This window comes from Ambystoma mexicanum, chromosome 4p (assembly GCF_040938575.1).
Source record: "Ambystoma mexicanum isolate Mex_15411 chromosome 4p, UKY_AmexF1_1, whole genome shotgun sequence".
NCBI classification, from domain to species: domain Eukaryota; kingdom Metazoa; phylum Chordata; class Amphibia; order Caudata; family Ambystomatidae; genus Ambystoma; species Ambystoma mexicanum.
The window spans coordinates 448,082,609-448,101,347 of NC_090927.1; the positions used below are offsets into that span (position 1 = coordinate 448,082,609).

General features: G+C 42.6%; 1 protein-coding gene across 2 annotated transcripts in view; it reads right to left on the bottom strand.

Annotated features, from left to right (window-relative positions):
* Positions 1-18,739, bottom strand: part of SLC66A3 (solute carrier family 66 member 3) — a 172,130-nt gene that overhangs the window by 90,210 nt on the left and 63,181 nt on the right. For both annotated transcript variants that reach the window (XM_069605964.1, XM_069605965.1), the window contains exons 2-3: positions 16,114-16,196; positions 15,933-16,002 (exon numbers count right to left, since the gene is read on the bottom strand). In XM_069605964.1, coding sequence (XP_069462065.1) covers positions 15,933-16,002; positions 16,114-16,196 — 153 coding nt within the window. The remainder of the gene's footprint in view (positions 1-15,932; positions 16,003-16,113; positions 16,197-18,739) is intronic.

Sequence of the window (18,739 nt, forward strand, 5' to 3'; positions counted from 1 at the left end):
CAATAGAACATGCCTGAACTTACCCAGAATTTATTGGGGGCGATTTATAGATGATATCCTCATCATCTGGGATGGAGACAAGCACTCACTTTCACAATATGTTGACTATTCGAATACTAACAATCACAATATTAAGTTGACAATGAATGAAAGCACAGACAGAATCTACTTCCTTGATATATCCCATATGGTGAAATACTATCGATTAAAAGAAACTGCAGTGAATCTTCTGAATATGATAAGCAGACAGAAAAAAATATATGACTTTCAAAGAAAGAGGCTATGTATCAACACAAGATTTTTACAGAAACCAGAAATTCAAGCAAAATGTAAAGAAAGACAGCAACCTATTGTCAATAAGGAAGCCAACACAGAAAGAAGCTCTATGGACAGAAATAGCATCAACCCTCGTATCATAAGCAATATTTTAAGGAAACATTACAACATTTTAAAATTGCATAGTATTTTATCTGATTTCTTGGATCCATACCATCTATAACTTTTCAAAAAGCTAAAACTATCAAAAATCAAATCAGCCCCAGCTTCATTAAACCAAACGAATGCAACAAATTGCAAAGCATGTTGAATTTACCCAAAACAATTGGGAACTACAAATGTGCAGACGTGCAATTTTCCCCAATATGGTGACTGGAACAACTATCATATGTAACGCTTACCTGGACTCCTCGGGAGCGTAATGCCTTCTCAGGCTGTGAACCTGTACTTGGGCACTTTTTGGATTCCTTTTGCTGTAAAAACGATAACAACAACAATAGAATGGCTATTGCATCTATTACTGAGAAGGTGCTGCCTTAATATATATACTTTGGTATTCTCCCCTCTCACCTGTGTTTATTATGTATGGAGCTCTACATCCTTTTTTCTACAGGGGTGTGTTGAAAATGAAATACAATGGAGTCTTGGAATGCTGAGGACTCAATAGTTGTTTGCCTTGAAAATGCCTATACTTTTCCAGGATATGTCTTTGGGTAAAGTATCTTGGGAGAAAACGCTGTATTATTTATATCATGTATTTATTCCTACGTTGGAGAGATCTCTCTTTCTAATAATTAACTTTTCTTTTGCAGGTTCTCAGAATTCGGAAAGGTTTATGGCTGCGGATGACTACAAGGTTACTTAAGCTGAGGAAACGCTAAACAACGTAAGTTCAACTAGACGGAATAACTGCAGTCTTCAGGAAAAGCGTGGAAACAACTGTGCTGAGAGAAACCTGCAGTACTTCAAGTACGAAAGCTTATTCAACTTTTGTATTTTTCTATTCAGTTTGTTTGTTAATTAAATACCTCTGTTTTATCGGCAGGTTTTCGGAAAGCTGCGGATAATCCTTTTGGAATGGTGCAGAGGCAGCGGAAGAAACTTCTGACTGAAGATACTGCTGCTTCGGAGGAAAACTGCTGTTAGATGATGCTGCGGTATGAGGAAAACTTCTGACTGAGATGCTGAGGCTTCGGACAAAAACTGCTGACGGATGATGCTATGGTTGTGAGCAAAACCTCTGACAGGAGCTGCTGCCGTAATAATAACCACTGCTGACTGAGATACTACTTCAAAGAAAACTACAGTTCTGTAAGTTTTTCTATGAGCTATAAAAATTCTGTTGTCTTTTTTCTGTGAAGGTAATGTCTTCTATTTCTCTCCTTTGACAGGTTCTGTGAGGAGAAAGCATTGGTAGCGTTACCCGCTGTTAGGTAAGATTTGCACAGAACTGATAAATCTTCCTTTCCTGGTTCAACACCAGAACTTTTTGCTTTACTAGTGGGATATTTTTCCATAATACCTCAGTGAGTGGGAACCTTTTTCCACACTCACATAATCTTTATCTATTTTTATGGGTGTCATTTTTAAGACTCTCCATAGTGTCTTTTTAAAGTTATTATCTTTAACAAACAACTTATTGGAAATAAGTGCCTGTTGTTGCTGGGGTGCCCTAGGGGGTCCCCTTTTAACTTTCTAGTGCTAACCTTGAGTGAACTACAGTTCCCAAGGGTAGAAAGGATCTTTGGATCCCTTTTTACATTTTACACTGTGAAACCCGCACTCCCCACCTTCTGCAGAGTGCTGGGGAAATACACTGTATCCCCTTTCACATTAAAACTGTAACAAATCTGTAACAATGACAAGTTTACCTTCAATGGGTGATGCCAGTGGTTTCATAATGAACTATCATGGTTTGCATCTACCGCGGCTGTTCGCAGCTCCAGTAACGCTAACCGTGGGAGCCATCTTTTTCAAAATGGCGTCGAGCCACCTTTGCTAAAATGGTCCCTGAACTCCTTTGTTCGCCATTTTAGGGTTTCTTGTCGTTTCTTCTTCCTTCCCCTGACCTCCAGGGTGGGAAATTCCTTTGTGGGTTTTGTATCTTCGGCAGGAGTCCCCATGCCCAGGCTCCAGTCTGTCTGTGAGAGCAGGAAGTGAGGGAGCAGTCCAAAACTCCCCAGCCCTTTGTCTTACGCTTTGCTTGAATGGGGACAAATCCCAGTGGGAAGCTGGCTGTCCCAATTGGACAACCAGACCGCCCCTTCTTGTAAAATGCAGGGAGAGAATGTAGAGGTTGTGCTGTAATCGTGATAAATACTGCGAGCCTGGAAGTTGAAGATATGTTGACCACTGGAACTTAGACCGAAGAGGAAGATGAAGGAAAAGTGGCTGAGTTTCCAGCGACAGGAGAGCCTGCTGTGTAATCGTAGCCTTCTGTAGCCCTTCCTTCCAATCGACCTGAGATCTCCGGAAACGAAGACCCCGACCCAAAGCCTGATGAGACCCACTAGACTCAAGAAGAACTGCATTTTGTGCCATCCCACGTGTTGCTGCGACCTGGCATTGTTGCAATACCCCAATACCCTGGGACCTCAAGCCATCGTGCAGTGCATGGCCTTCCGAATTCCGAATCTTGCTAAAACTTCGTGGACATCCAGGTGGATCTCCAGAGACACGAATAGAATCTGAAAAGTCCCCTCACCAGAGTGCTGGACCTTTGTAACGACATGAATTCAACCGTGATTTTCTGTCTTCTTCTGTGCTCCTTGAAAAGGTGCCAAATCCACAGAACTGTATTCAGCTGCAAGGGAAACCTTGCCTAGAGCCTTCTTCAGTCCCTTCTGAGGTCTTGTTTTCAGTCTCCAGGACAAAGAATCCACTGACTGGGTATTTGGCTGAAGACCCTGAAGTTCTCCTGCTGCAAAGTCTTCTTCAATTTTGAGGTACTGTGCTGGCTTGGGTCTGTACTTAACTTAAGTCTGTTAGCATTTCTGTGTAGCTATGTGGTGTTTTCTGTGATTGGGCGGTCCCTCGTCCAGTACACCCAGTAGCACTGCTAGAATCCTGCTGGTGAGTCTTCTGCAAAGCCCCTGGACCCTCTTCTAACTCTAAAGTACAATACTTACCGGTTTGCCCAGTTTTCCTAAGGAAACTCTGACTTTTGCTACTAAAGAACCTATTCTGACACTGCCTGTTGGTCACTAATCTTAGTGACCCCGCTTCTGCCACCGAGAACACTCATGCTCCAAGAATAAGGGAAAGACTGTGAAGGGATTGGGACTTCTGCCTAGAAAAGAAAATAAGTGTTTCAAAGTTACCTACTTGTAAAGAGTTGGTTGGTAACTGTAATTCTAAGAGTGAACAGTTACAACATTTCTTACTGATCTTCAATGTGTGATGCACTATTCTTAAAAGTATGGTTAACATCTTTTCTTCCTTAGCCACCGTTTTACTCTCCTGTGATTAGGTTGTACCTCTTCCAAAAGTAAAGATTAGTCCCTTGAGGATAATTGTATGAGTGTCCCCCAACTGGGTCTTGCTTCCCCTGACTTGCTACTAGCTTGTCCTTAATAAGTCTGCATTAGGTTGTTGCCTACCTAGAATAACTATTTAGTAAAGTGTAACATTGGGTTTTACTTTCCCCCTCCATTGTGAGGTTAAACAATATGTGGGTTTTACTTACCTTGTGGTAGCTGTGTGCCATCCCAAATACTGCTTACCTCAATCTGGGGTTCCCCGATTTCAAAAGCACCTGTAATTGTCACCTAGTATAACTGTGTGCTATGACAAAAGTAGTTATAGGTTTTCACTATTCACCAAAGGTATATTGTATAGTTGACTGATTAAGTGATTTGTGCTAAGAATCATTATACAACTGGAAGGGTCGACTGCCCTTGCATTACTGAATGGAATTGTAAAAAGTAACCATTGGTTTTTGCTCCCCAAGAATAGGCTTGACCTATACTGAATGTGTATGAAATTGTTTTGACTTCCTTAGAACTACTGTTAGGTACTTCAAATAAGGTCTATACTTGGGTCTGTGTACTTTCAAGTATAGTGTGTTTTTATATTGTGATTTCATATAATGTGTTAATACTTAACCCTATATGTATCTAGGCCTACCTGTATTTAAATAAATCCTTTATTTTTACAATACATAGTGTTTCAGTGTTTCTCTGGATCATTTGTATGACAATTTCACTTGCACTGATTCTACAGCCCTCTCTCCCTCCTAAGATAAGCCTGGCATCTCTGTTTATGCTACCATATACTCAGGTGTTACAGCCTTATACTAAGAGGGGAGTCTTGTACTGCCTCAGCTGGATGGTTTTACTAAGCCTTTAGTTGGACTTCAGAAAAACTGTCCTAACACCCGCTGTCAGTGGAGAAGACGCAAAGCAAGCACTTCACTGGAGGCGGGCTTAAGTAGCTCCCTCTGCAAAATCAATGGAACGTGCTGTCAGATCTGAATGGATCTTGCGGCAGCCATGTTAGGAGTATAAGGCCAATGTTAACTCTATGAAAGTCTATGGAAACTGATGCTGGGAGTAGTGCAAATGCCATGTATGCCAGGCTAACACCCACTTCTGACTCACTGACTGAGGTAATGTTCATGGCTTAACTGGGATTCCTGAATGTACACTGTGCTCATTGGCTGGAATCATGACATCATAGATCTTCCAAATGGAAAGCAAAAAACAATATATCAGTTCATCAATTGTAATATAAAATGTGTCATCTATGAAATGCACGGTTTATGTAATAAATGGAACATTGGAAGTACAATAAGAAACCTGAAGATTAGAATAATGGAACATTTCAGAGCAATACTCAACAAAGATATCCACTACCGACTAGTGGTGGATTTAATATAGAACATCCAAATGACAAACTGGAACAAAAATCAAAGTAGTGGGTCTAGAGGGAATAGATTTGCCACCAAGAGGAGGAAAAAGAACTATTACTTCAACAAAAATAATCTAAATGGATCAATATTATGGATACATGTTTTACAGGTTTAAATCAAGATAATGAGTTCTACACCTATCTGTGAATCATCATCAAAAAGGATGCAACTGTGATGGCTTTTGGTTTAAATATGTAACTTTATCCCTTTTATTTTATATTTTTTATTTGTTCTTCAGTTATTTATTCTTCAAATAATTGGACTGAATAATTGTTCTTGATTTTCTCTGTCTCTCTTTGTTAAAATTTGAGAATATCTAGCAACTCAGTGTATGAAACCTAATAGACATTGTGTGTATAGCCTGCATAGTCAATTGAAATTTGTAACGTATTACCTAGTAAGTTAAATGAAATAATTCACATTGAACCAAATAGGCAAGGACAAAATAAGTGTGACAGTATCAGTATTTGACGCTTAAAAAGTTTAATGCAACCATGTAATATAATTTCAAAGAGCATTGGAGTAGTATTAGGATGTAGTACAAAATAAACCAGCAGATTCGGGAGCTAACAATTATATCACCATTAGCAAATACATGAGCCCTAAACAAGGAAAAACTAATTATGTGCAGAAAGCATAAAAACAAAAAAAAGTGGAGAATAAAAAAGAAAGAAATATTTTTAAAAAACATTCAATTTCTTAAATTTAGAAAGAATTTGCCATGATCGTGGTATTGCCCATAATTGGCCAATGAGGGCGTCACAACATCAGTGTGATGATGCCATTGCATCCGCAACACGCAGGCATAATAATATACATCGGCTATCTTGGAACGCCAAAACCACCCGGATTTGGCGTTCCAGGATTAAGCTAGAGAATGAACTAGCATATTAATACTCACCCACAGGTAAACCACCGCTATACTTACTAAATTAAGTTTTCCCCTTCTCAAATCCCCAAGAAAACTTAAGAAGCCCATAAACTGAAAAGGTACATGAAAACTGCAACTGATACAAGCAATTCTGTTCTCATACAGGCCAACTATATTAAGATGACACATGCTTGGCACAAAATTAAAGTAACCAAATTGATGAGTAGACCCCATTTAAACAATTTATCTGAAATATTGAAATTTAATTAAGACTCACCAAATCGAGATCAACTGAATGGATTAAAGAAATGTAAAATGAATAATAACAAAGGAGTCTTATTTTGAGAATATATTCAAGTAACAGCCTTGATCAAATGTGATAATTAATGACACTGTGAAAAGTATACAAAGGATCCATTTTACTTGCTATGATTATATAATTGCACAGCAATAAACCACCAATTTTCATCAAAAGTAGCAGCCTTATTGCAATGATTTAAAATACTGTTACTGAGCGCAGATCAACCACCTCACTTGGACTACAACACAAAGTATGGCAAATATCAATATTTCTCACTTGAATGGGTTTATTGGTGTGATCTCTTAAAAAAGAAGTGTAATTTGTAACATACAGAAGTCAATTTCAAAGGAAGGAATGTAGGTGACATGCTCGAAAGTATTGGTTAGAAGAGCAAACATTTAGAAATCATTTGCCAGATATCATTTGTTCAAACCTGTAGTGATTTAAATTAAATGTAGGGTATTCACGTGCTGGACCATGAGGGTGGTCAGGACCCAAATCTTCCCTTTAATAACGTGTCTTCACAATAGGATTTGGGTAATTTGATTCATAAAAATTTTGCAAGAACAGAAACATTTTTTGGAAAACTTCTATTCATCTGTCATAAAAGGCTGTCCTCAGAACGAAAAAACATTGACTTTATTCAGTTTCATTTGAGGGCAGGTTTTTTAGTTAAAAAAGACCCCCACTCATTCCTGGTAGATGTGTCTTCTGGGGGGTGGGAATACTTGGTATAGTTGGGACCTACAGTCCTCGCATCTACTTCTTTTTCATTTTGGTTTTCTTTTTTTCTTGATGTTGATAAACTAACAGTTTCTCTGTGTTTAATACACAGTGGTGATCCTAGATCAATCCTTCACTTCTTTAGGATAGATCACACTGTACTCTGGCACATTGCATTACAGTGTGCCAGTGCAGTGTTATGATAAAAAAAGAAAACCAAAATGAAAAAGAAGTAGATGCGAGGGGGCTTGAGACCAATGATGCAGATGATGCATTCCTATTCTGGATTAGTTGAAGGAGGCAAAGGGAGGAGTTAGGCAGATTGAGGAAGAGACTGTTGCAGTAGTCCAGCCTGGAGAGGATCAGAGCTCTGGAGACATTGAGCTTCTAGGGGAAGGTGAGGAAAGGAAGAATGCCTCTGAGGAGGTGCAGCTGGAAGTGGGCCTTCTTGGCAAGGTCCGTGATGTGAGGAGAGAAGGAGAGAGAGGAGTCAAAGATGACACCAATGTTTTTAGCCTCACAGTGAGTGGAAGGGGCCCTTGGAGGGAGGCCAGAGTGTAGGAGGGAAGTGGTTCAAATGAGAAGGATATCAGTTTTACTGGCATTAAGGCAGAGTAGTGCACCATGCTTGAATAGTAGACAGTCAGGAATGAGAGGAGGAGGCAGAGGAGAGAAGCTTGAAGGAGAGCTGCGTGTAGTCCGCATAACACTGGAAGTTAGGAGGGAAGGCGGAGACCAAATGGGCCAGAAGGGCAAGGTAGATGCTGAAAAGCCAAGGTGAGAGGATAGCGCCCTGAGGGACACCACAGGTGGATCGTGAGATGGAGGCTAGAAAAGGGCCCAGTTGAACTAGGAAGGTTGGTCAGAAAGGATGGCGGTCAACCAGTCCAGAGCCAGGTCCATGATGCCAAGGGTATCACAGAGCCAATTTATAAGGGTGGCATGATTGAACGTATCAAAGGCAGAGGAAAGGTCAAGGAGGATGAGAATGGAAGAAGATTTGGAATCGAAATTAGAGAGTCTTAACGGGTGTTCAGGAGAGCAGTTTCCATGCCTCTGGCAGCTCTGAAGCCACACTGGTGGTCTTTGAGACAACCCACAGATTCAGTGTGGTGGATAAGCTGGGAGATGGCCAGCTTCTCCAAGAGTTTGCCTAGGAAAGGGGTAATGGAGGTAGGGCGGTAGTTAGCCAGACAGTAGGGGTCGGCAGAAGGTTTTTTATGGAATGGGTGCACAAGGGAGTACTTGAGGAGTAACAGGAAGGATCCAGTGGCAAAGGAGTGATCGCAGAACTCAGCCAAGGCTGAAGCAAGGGAGACAATGTTGTCCTCGATGGTTCTGGAGCAGCAGGGGAGCACCTGTTTGAATGAGACCTTCATAGAGCAGACTAGTCTGGAGACCTCATCAGTTGATATATAGGAGAAAACGAGGAGAGTAGAAGGGGGGGGCAAGGGAGGCCTAAGAGAAGTTGAGGGAGAAGGGAGAGGTTTAGAGGAGAGTGAAGACAGGATGCCCTGAGTTTTAGTAATGAAGTGAGAGTCCAGTGCAGTGCAGAATGCCAGGGAAGGTAGAAGAGAAATAGAGACTGCATTAGGATTGGGGAGTTCCTTGCAGATTTTGAAAAGTTCAGCCGTGTTATTGGTGGCCCCAGAGATGCAAGCTTGGATATAGGCCGTCTTCTTCGAGCAGATGGAAAGTCTGTATTGCTTTTGGAGCAGGTAGCACGCCAGTTTGTCAGAGGATGTGCTCGAGGCCTGCCACTTCCGCTCAGCAGCTCTGCACTTGCGTTTCAGAGAGGCCAGGTCATAGTCATACTACGTGATGCGCATAGAAGCAGGCTTCATGCAGATCTTCATGACAGGGGCAAGGATGTCCTGAGTGTTGGAGGTGGAGAGTTGAAAGTTAGTAAGGGCTGTCTCAAAGTGAGAGTCAGTGACAGGAGTGGGAGGGGGAATGAAGATGGCGGCAAAAGCAGCAACTGACACTTGCTTCATCGGTCAAATGACAGAGAAGGAGACTGGCAGTGTGGGGGTGGGCTTAGCCCGGTGACCTAGGAGGTCCAGTGGAAAGGACAGGACCGTATTTTCAGACAAGGAGAGAGGAATAGTGAAAGGGTTGGAGATGGGATGTCTGCTGAGATGAGATCATCCATGGTGTGTCTGGCTGAGAGTGTCAGACCAGAGGGAAGAATGGAGAGGAAAAGAGTGTCACAGAGGTTGCAGAAGGGTCCAGAGGCCGCATCAGGGGAGTCAAGGTGAATATTGAAGTTTACGAGGAGGAGAAGCTTGGAGAGCAGAAGTGAGGTCACTCAGAGGAAGAGGGAGACTGGGCCTCCCAGGAGGCCTGTACATGGTGGCCAGAGTCAGCGAGAGGATATGAGAGACAACAAACCTGCAGACGAGGCATTCAAAGGAGGAATAGGACTGAGTGGGTATTATTATTATTATTATTATGATAGTATGATAGTAGCAAGGACCCATTCAGGAAAGATCAAGGCCGCTCCATCCCCGGACCGGTTAGGTCTGGGCTTAGAGAGGATCTTGTAGCCCTCCAGGAGCAGAGTGTCAAAACTTGTGACAGACCTGCCCATGAACTACGTCTCGGTGAGAGCAAGGCCGTCGAGTTTGAGGTCTTCATGGAGGTGACAGATGTCAGAAGTATTTGACAGCAGTGCAAGAGTTGAGGGTAGCTAAGTGGAGCGGATTGCCACTTTTGAAGGCCTTCCGAGGATGGGTACAGGAATGTGGTACACCCGTTGGTGGTGGCAGAGGGGTCATAGAAGTGGCAGGAGAAGGGAGGAGGTTGAGTGCCGGAAGATGCCTATCAAGTAGGAGGAGGTTGGGCTGAGAGCCCTGGACCATGACAGTGCCATTCAGGTAGACATTAATGATGGCCCTAGAGGAAAGGAAGCATGCCAAGAGTATTTCCCAATGGGTGCCACCATTGATGGGAGAGGTAGAGAAAAGGGAGAACACTGAGACCATATGGGAACTTCAAAGGTCCGGAGAGGGAATGACAAAGAGGATTTCTGTGACAGTCTGCCTGGAAGAAGAGTTCACGTAGGTGTCAGCGATGGGCAGGATTGGGGAGCAGGAGATCCTTCTTGAACTTTTTCCTTCCAAACTTTCGAAAGAGAGATAGGATAGGTGATAGTGTAGGAGTAAGAGAAGATAGGGGAGATTGAAAGCACCATGGAGGGTGAGCGGGAGAGAAGCAGCTGGGAGAGAGGGAGAAACTGCTGTGCATTACGCCCAACTTCAAAACACAGCAATGCAACAATCTAGATTCAAGTGTCCAGGAAAAAGGGAAAACCTAGGTTATGTATACAGCAGAAAAGCAAGACGCCTAGAAGCGTTTTTTTTATAGAGGGAAAACCCCTAGATAGAGGGATAGAGGGGAAAGCCTCATTATCAAACACAACAGCAAATGCAAAAACACACAGATTCGACTTTCCTAGAAAGAGGGCAAAAGACTAATTTTCTGACACAACACCAATGCAAAACACACAGATTTGACTTTTCTAGAAAGAGGGAAAAAGCCTGAATCGCTGACAATTCACCTAATGCAAGATACAGAGAACATACAACTGTGACATGCACAAGACTGCAAACCTAGCTATTAGGAGTAATAAGAGAGGAGAGAGTTAAATAGGGAGCAGTAATGGCTGTTCCTCCTGCCCACGCCTTTCTTACCCTGTCAGTCGGTGCTGGTTGACGGCTGCACTGCATGCTTCCACAGAGAACACAAGCGAACAGTCTGGAGCTGCGACTGAAGGAGCTGCCCTTTGCCTCATGGCCCTCCGCCGGAAGGGCTGCACGGTCAGTGGGGCTACCCTGCTGGGATCACTTAAGAGGGGCAGGACGCCCAATCAGGGGTCTTGGGAGGGAAGGAGGATGAACAGGAAGGGACTGGAAAGAAAGGCTGCAATGCGTTCGATGCACAAACAGATCAGCAATAATAAAAAATGACTTAAATGTAAGAGCTGGAGCACAGATGAGAAATCACTCACCAGGCCTCATCCAGATGGAAATGTTAACTATTGATGTTCAATTTACCAAAAATGAATTCAACTTTAAGTTTTTAAGGAGTGGGTAAAAATCTGCACCCATCTTTGACCTCATTTTCTTAATCCATTTGTTTTTCCTTCAAGTACATGCCAGACAATTTTCCACTTTGTGTTTTGTTCCTTTTGATATCGTGGGCCGGTTCTTTAGTTTAAGAATGTTATATTGTTTTAACGTATGTAAACCTGAAAATGAGTGTTACTTTTATTTATTTATTTGGAATTAATGAAATTAGAAAGGACAAGGCATTAGTAGGCACCAAACAATTGAATTAATAAATATTGCTTTTTTATTTCTAGCTATTTATTTTTGTTGGACATTGATGGGGCACAATGTTTTCCATCAGACAGTATTTCAGTGTGAAAAAACAGACATGTAACTCTGCACAGGACTAGACATGCAGAAAAAAAAATAGATGCCTGGCTCTTAGTTGGGTTGTTTTGCAGATGTTCAGTATAGACAGGAGAAGAAGAAATGACAGTATGGCCACTTTAGGAAGACACACAAAGGCATTGCCCAAATATTGCCAATATTTGTCATTGTAAGAACACACCTGTGATGTCTTTAGTTCAAAATTACAGCGTTTGTCCCTGTAAGGGCAAACCTGCCATGGCTTTGCCCCTGTATGATAAACTACGATGGCTTTACCCCGATATGCCAGCATTTGCCCATGTAAGAATATGTAAAATGTTACCTTAATCATTGACTTAATAGAAATATGTCTGTTCAGTTGATGCTTGAGGTAGTAGTGTGCAAATCACTACTTATACAGGTTTTATAGAGTTCAAAGGGTACTTACTGGATATATGTGCCTTATTCAAGTACTCCTTCATAAATTACAGCATTGTCATGAACCGCCGTTCGCGTCCCTTCTGGACTTCGTGGTCCCTGACCCATAGGGGACTGAACTCAGCAGTACTCCCAACATGGCCGCTAAACGCGGAACGCTGTTTGCCAGTCTCCGCTTTGTACGCTCTACAAAGCAGACACGCCCCCGCATCCCTGCGCGTCTCAACGCTACCGCTTTCAGTAGTCGGACGTGTGTTGCCCGAGCTCGTTCAGCGCTTACTTCTGATTCCTGGTCCCCGGTCCCCGTTCCCCTGAAATCATATTCTTTCTTCCTTCCCCTTATCCTTACCTTCTGCATTTCCTGAATTTTCATCGCACGCGGATCACCGAGTGTGAACTTCATTATTTCCTGGTTTTCGTCCCGGACATCTGAACGTATCCTGGAGCTGGGTCACGAACCGCACGCTGGAATCCGAGGACCCACGCACGGGGTTATATAAATCCCGAACAGTGCGAAAGAAGACATGTCCGAAGATCACGAGCAAACAATATAGACAGGTGAGAAGGGGGGAAACCTGTGACAAGCATGTCTTATGATTGTGACATCGCCATCTCCAAATGTGCTGTAATTTCTCAGAATACTTCTATAAAGCCAACATAAGCACTGAATACTTTTCAACTCCGAAAAATGTGCGAAAGTAGGGTCTGCACACTATTACATTAGTATACAGATAGTATAAAGACTTCTGTTCACCGCAATGAACATATGTATTTTTACTATGCCTGCTTAATGTAATTGTGTTCAAACACTAACCTTTAAGTGCCCCGTCACCTACCTCTACATCGAATCCGTACAAATAACCTAATACAAAAAAAAGAATGAGAAATGACTGAATTTATTTGACATTAAAAAAGGTAGGTATTTTAGTATATGTATGGTAATGAATAGGTGGAGGTGGGGTAAGGGTATACATTGGGGTAGAGCGGTGAGAGGGGAGCACGGGCGGACTCCCCAAGCATTAGAAAAAAACAAAAAGTAAATGTTCATTTTTCTCAATTGTTTTTTTTTCCTTGAAATTATCACAGATATCTCTGGGTACACACAGCAGTTCTTCTATCCATCCATCCCTCCATCCGTGACACTGCTGAACAGAGGAATTTGAATTTGATCCTTTCAGCCACCGGGAACCAGTGTAGAGATTTTATGGCTGCAGAGATATGGTGCCTGGGTTTGAGGCTAAGGTAAGTCTTGCAGCCCTATTCTTTATTAGCTGCAGGGGTGTAGGTGGGAAAGAGGGAGATTGAGAAAGAGGCTGTTGAAGTAGTTCAGCCTGGAGAGGACCAGAGCTCTGGAGACATTAACCTTCTGGGGGAAGGTGAAGAAGGGAAGAATGCCTCTGAGGAGTTGGGGCTGGAAATGTGACTTCTTAGTAAGGTCCATAATGTGAGGGATGAAGGAGAGAGTGGAAAAAGATGACCCAGAGGTTTTGGCCTCACAGGATGGTGGGGGTAGAGGGCCCAAAGCGGGCAGCCCGATGGGCAAGAGGAAAAGATGGCGCAGGCGTACTAATCAGAAGGATCTCTGTCTTACTGGCATTAAGGGCATTAAGGCAGAGCTCATTAGCTGCACACCATGCCTGAATGGCGGACAGACAGTCAGGGATCAGAAAGAAGGAAGAGGAGGTAGCAGAGGAAAGTTTGAAGGAAAGCGGTGTCTTATCGGCATAACACTGGAAATTAGGAGAGAAGGAGGAAATCAGGTGAGCAAGAGGGGCAAGATAGATATTGAAGACCTATGCCGATAGGATAGAACCTTGGGGGACGCCACAGGTAGAAAGTGAGGTGGTGGAGCAGAATGGGCCCAATTGCAATTGGTAAGGGCGGTTAGTGAGGAAAGAGTCAGCCAATCCAGTGCCCGGTCAGAATGATGCCGAGGGTGTCACAGAATAGTTTTAAGAGGATGTAATGGTTGACTGTGTCAAAGGCAGAGGAGAGATCAAGGAGAATGCAAACAGCGGGAGAGTTGGAGTCGAGATTTGCAAACATGGTTTTACGGATGTTCAGGAGAGCAGTTTGCGTGCCTTTGGATGCCCGGAATCCAGATTGATGGTCTTGAAGGCAACCATTAAGATCAGTGTGGAGGGTCAGTTGGGGGTGGGGGGGACCAGCTTCTCCAAGAGTTTACCCAGGAAGGGGATAGTGGAAATAGGCCGATAGTTACCAGACAGGAGGGGTCAGCAGACAGCTTTTTTAAGAGAGGGTGCACAAGAAGTGCTTGAGGGATAGAGGGAAAGAGCCATTAGTGAAGGAGTGGTTACAGAAGTCAGTAAGAGCTGGGGCTAGAGAAGAGATGTTGTCCTTAATGGTTATGGAGGAGCAGGGGAGCACCTGTTTGGAGGAGACCTTCATAGAGAGGACCACTTTAGAGACCTCATCCGGCGCTATGGGCAGGATGTAGGAGAGGGAGAGGGTGGGGGGTGGAAGGAGAGGAGCCAAGGGAAGCAGAGGAGCGAGCGCGGCAGTGGAGATGAGCGTGGAGGAGTGTGAGGACAGGATGACCTGAGTTTCTGATGTGAAATGGGAGGCCAAAGCAGTGCAGAGAGCCTGGGAAGGGAGGAGAGAGGTGGAGACTGCAGCTGAATTGGCAAGTTCCTTGCAGACGTTGAAAGGTTTGGCCATGTTGTTAGTGGCTCCAGTGATGCAGGCTTGGAGGTGGGCCCACTTCTTTGGAGTGGAAAGAGAAGGGATATTGCCTTTGGAGCAGGCGGCAGGCCAGTTTGTCAGAGGGTAAACCCAAGGTCTGCCACTTCTGTTCAGCAACTCTGTATTTGCGTTTCAGAGATGCTAGATCAGTCATACCAGTTGTTTTGGGGGCAGGTTTTAGGCAGATCCTCATGACAAGGGCACAGATGTTGGAGATGGAGAGGTGCAGGTTAGCAAGGACAGAGTCGGAGGGAGAGTCAGAAGTGGGGATTGGAGGGGGGATGAAGATCACAAAAAAAGGCTCAAAAGCATCGCTGTTGGTGCCTAATAAATCCATAAATGTCGGTATATTGTCATCAAAGAAATGTTTTGAATCATGTTGTAATTGAAACAAATACTTTATCACAAAACAGTGTGTTCTATTTCATTTGAAAATGGTTACATTTGTTTGTATTCTTTTAACCTAGGTTGTTCTAAGGGATGTCTCTTCATGCATCAATCTTGACTCTTTAAACAATTCCTCAACACACAGGGGTTAACCAGACAAATTCCTCTTTATTCACAGCCTTTTGAATTGGTACAGAGGCTTAAACTATTACATAATGAAACCACTCCATTTTTATAGTGCTTCACTTTCTCTGTACAGCACCTATTCTCCAATAGCCATCTATTACATGTTTTATCTGCTAGTACGTTCAGGGCATAGATTCATGAAGAACTTAATTTTCTTCCACAAGAGTAGGAGTGCAGTGTTAGCCACATACTTAACCAATAAAGTGGCGATTGGGGCAGGTGGCTGGTGAAGCACAGAACGGATAGGCGAACGGCATGCAGAGAAACAGGATGGGTTGACGTGCAAAGTGATGGTGTCCTTCAGGTATTCAGTGCCATAAGAGGAGGTCAGCTTGTTTAGGGACTCTGGAATATGGTGTGGAGGGCTGTGAGCAGAGACGCAGGGATGAGCACGACCCAGAGATTGCAGTTAGAGGTAGAAATGGAAGATGGCAGGAGAATGGAGAGAAGAGACTTCACACACTGTGAAAGTTCAAGCGATGATGTTTAGGTAAGGCCTGTGGATTAGTTAATGGAGGCAGGGCACCTTGCCAGAAACACAGGTACAAGGATACAGTGTCCACGAGCGCCTGTGTTGTACATACATATCCCTCAGCAAAGAGAAAGAAATATCTGAGCATTTTTACTGTTTGCTCCACAGACCTCTCTATGGCTTGGGTTTCACTGCATTTCATCCCATTAAAAGCAGACTACCAATTCATGTCAGTCAGAAATAAAGGATACACAGCAAGGTAAGGCAGAGCTTCTTTCACGCTTGTGTTGTAGTAGAAAATCAGGAGCAAGAGTACCACATCTGAAGAAAGAAGAACGAACAATGATTAAGTAATTACACAATACATTTAACAAAGCTTACGTGAGACAGTAACAGCCAATAACAGGAAAAACGTCCATAAATACCATATACCTTGTGCAACGAGGATTGGGTACTCCAGATAGGTTTCTATTGGATAGTCATAGTACTTCTGATATCGAAGAAATGCAACAAATCTATTGGAAGGAAAAACAGCAAAAACTGGTTTACACTTGTTTGTTGGACGCTGTGATATTGGCAGGGTATTTTCTGGTTTATACAGGTGATGGGACAATAGTAATTAATCTTATACTTGTTATGCATCAAGTTTTTATAATGTGCAAGTTGTTAAAGCTTATAAAATAAAATGTTGGTTTCATGGGTGCTGAATGCATGACAAAATATTCACTTACTCTGAAAAATATTTCATCACTTTTTCCAATCATCAATATGCCTAAAGAGAAACTACTCGCACCTCTCTACTGGCTCCATGGTGTGGTGCTAGACAGAAACCATGCTGCTCATCTGCAGGTTTTTCCTGAGCCTAGTGCATTGTGATAGGAGGATGTGTAAATTATCATCTACGCATCTCCTGGCTTCACCTCCACAGTGCTGGTTGTGAGAACGTTCACCTCTGGTGATGACAAGAGCTGAGTTCGACTCTCACTGCCTCACAACCAGCACAATTGACAATGCTGGCAAGAGGTGGGACATTGTAGGACAAAACATCTGGACAGCCAAAGATTCGAGTTTAACAATTTGTTCTTTATGCAGGATCACATAAAAAGTGGCAAAAAAGGCCCTAATCTTAGATTGTGTTTTGATGATTTCAGGTATGCTTTACTAGTCTGCAAATGCTGTGGCTTGATACCACTGACAACTGGTCTATTCTGCAATGCCGCCGGGATAAATCTGCCACTTTGAACAGCTGTGCTCATCTTTCAATGAAACAAACAAATTATGTCTAACATACCTGACCCAGTGATTGTCAACTTTTAATGTAGTAGTGTGCGTACTTAGAAATAAAGTATTATAGGGGCAACCGAACAGAAAAAAAACTATGGCCTGTACTTTATTATAACTGATCAACGTTTACTGTTGTGCACACATGGGAATATAGTAGAGGCACCCACACTGATAAAAGTAGCTGTAGTCTTTGCTGCCACCACCTACCCACCAAATGTAACCCCACACCATCTGCAACCACAGATGCTAGCGGAGAGCAGTCCTCACACCTCCACTAGCGAGTTCATTGGAAGCCTTTGGCAAAGTGGATGTATTTGGGGGCAGCACCGGAGCAATGTCAACGATCCTAGCTTTCAGCTGACACCAAAGTGAGGTGCCGGTAGAAGAGGAGAGGGCCAAAGTGTATGGTGCCTGGCCCAGAACCAGTTACTAACTCGGAGGTCTTTTAGCAGGAAATTACTAAAGAGGGTTAGGTTAAAGTAGGCCAAGTGCGAAGAGCAGGCAGAGAGAAGTAAAGTGTGCAGAGGTGTACCTGGGCACCGGTGGGGCTGGATGAGGAGTGGAAAAGTATGTACAAACTCCTCAGCCATGCTCTAAGTAATATCATACCAGAACAGCGAATGAGCTCTGATTTTTGACCCACATGCCGTGGAAACTGCGCTGCCCATAGTTTTTTGTTGTTGTTGGTTTTCTAACAGTATAATTAGAAACAGACAAAGTTGAAGAGGCAATGGGCTTTGCGCACGGTGCAATATGATTGTCACTTTGTAGAACAGTCAATTGTGATGTATGTGGGTGGGTTGATGCTAATCCTGTTAGGAAAGCTTCGTCCCCTGCACACTATCTAAAAGGCCAAAGCCTAATGATGATTGGAGAATCGTTAAAGATGGAAAGTCTTTTAAAGGCATTTCAGATATATATTCAAAATTTCACTAAATAATTAAATTTTGACAACTTGAAGGATAAATTCATAAGCAAGACGATTTATTATTCATACAAGATGGTAGGCCCAACGCGTTTCGAGTAGCAAACAACTCTTCATCAGGGGCATTTTTTCTTTAAGAATAACATTTCTATAAAGAAAAGAAACATTTTAAATTTAAACAATATAATATTTTAGTCAATAAGCAATTTCGAAATCAACAATTTCAAAACAACCTCAATTCAAGGACATCTCTGAGATACATGTCAACACACAGATCCTGGACTTAAAGTGTACAGTGCATAATTCAAATGGACTTAATTGTTTTAGAGTGTCTTACAGCCTTTAGAGTGAAACCGTTCTCACAAATTGACAAAACTTAAAACTCTTAATTTGAATCAAAACAGATACATTTTTCATCAAAACATACATTTTTTCGTACAACCAGGTTATTACTGGTGCTAAATGCCTGTATATGCTATTCACGGAGAGAATAATTCAATGCTCTAAGTGTTTTTGAACAAAAATGGATAAACTGAAGTTGTCACATAAGGAACAATTATAGCTAGTTGTTCTTACCTATTTAAAATAGGCCAAAAAAGTTGGAGTGTCTTGTATGGCCATAGATGAAAGTGTACCTGAGATGATTTTGCAAAGTTTGTTCTTGACCTGTCGTGAGATCTGGTCAAAGAAGCAATATTCAGATAAGGAGAAAGACGCCGTCTTAATGACAAGAATATAGGTATCTTTGGTTGAACAACTGGTCCAATGGTAGAGCTGACCAGTCAAACTTTATCACTTTATTGGTATCACTTAGTTATGTAGAATCGAAATAAGATACTTACTATTTCC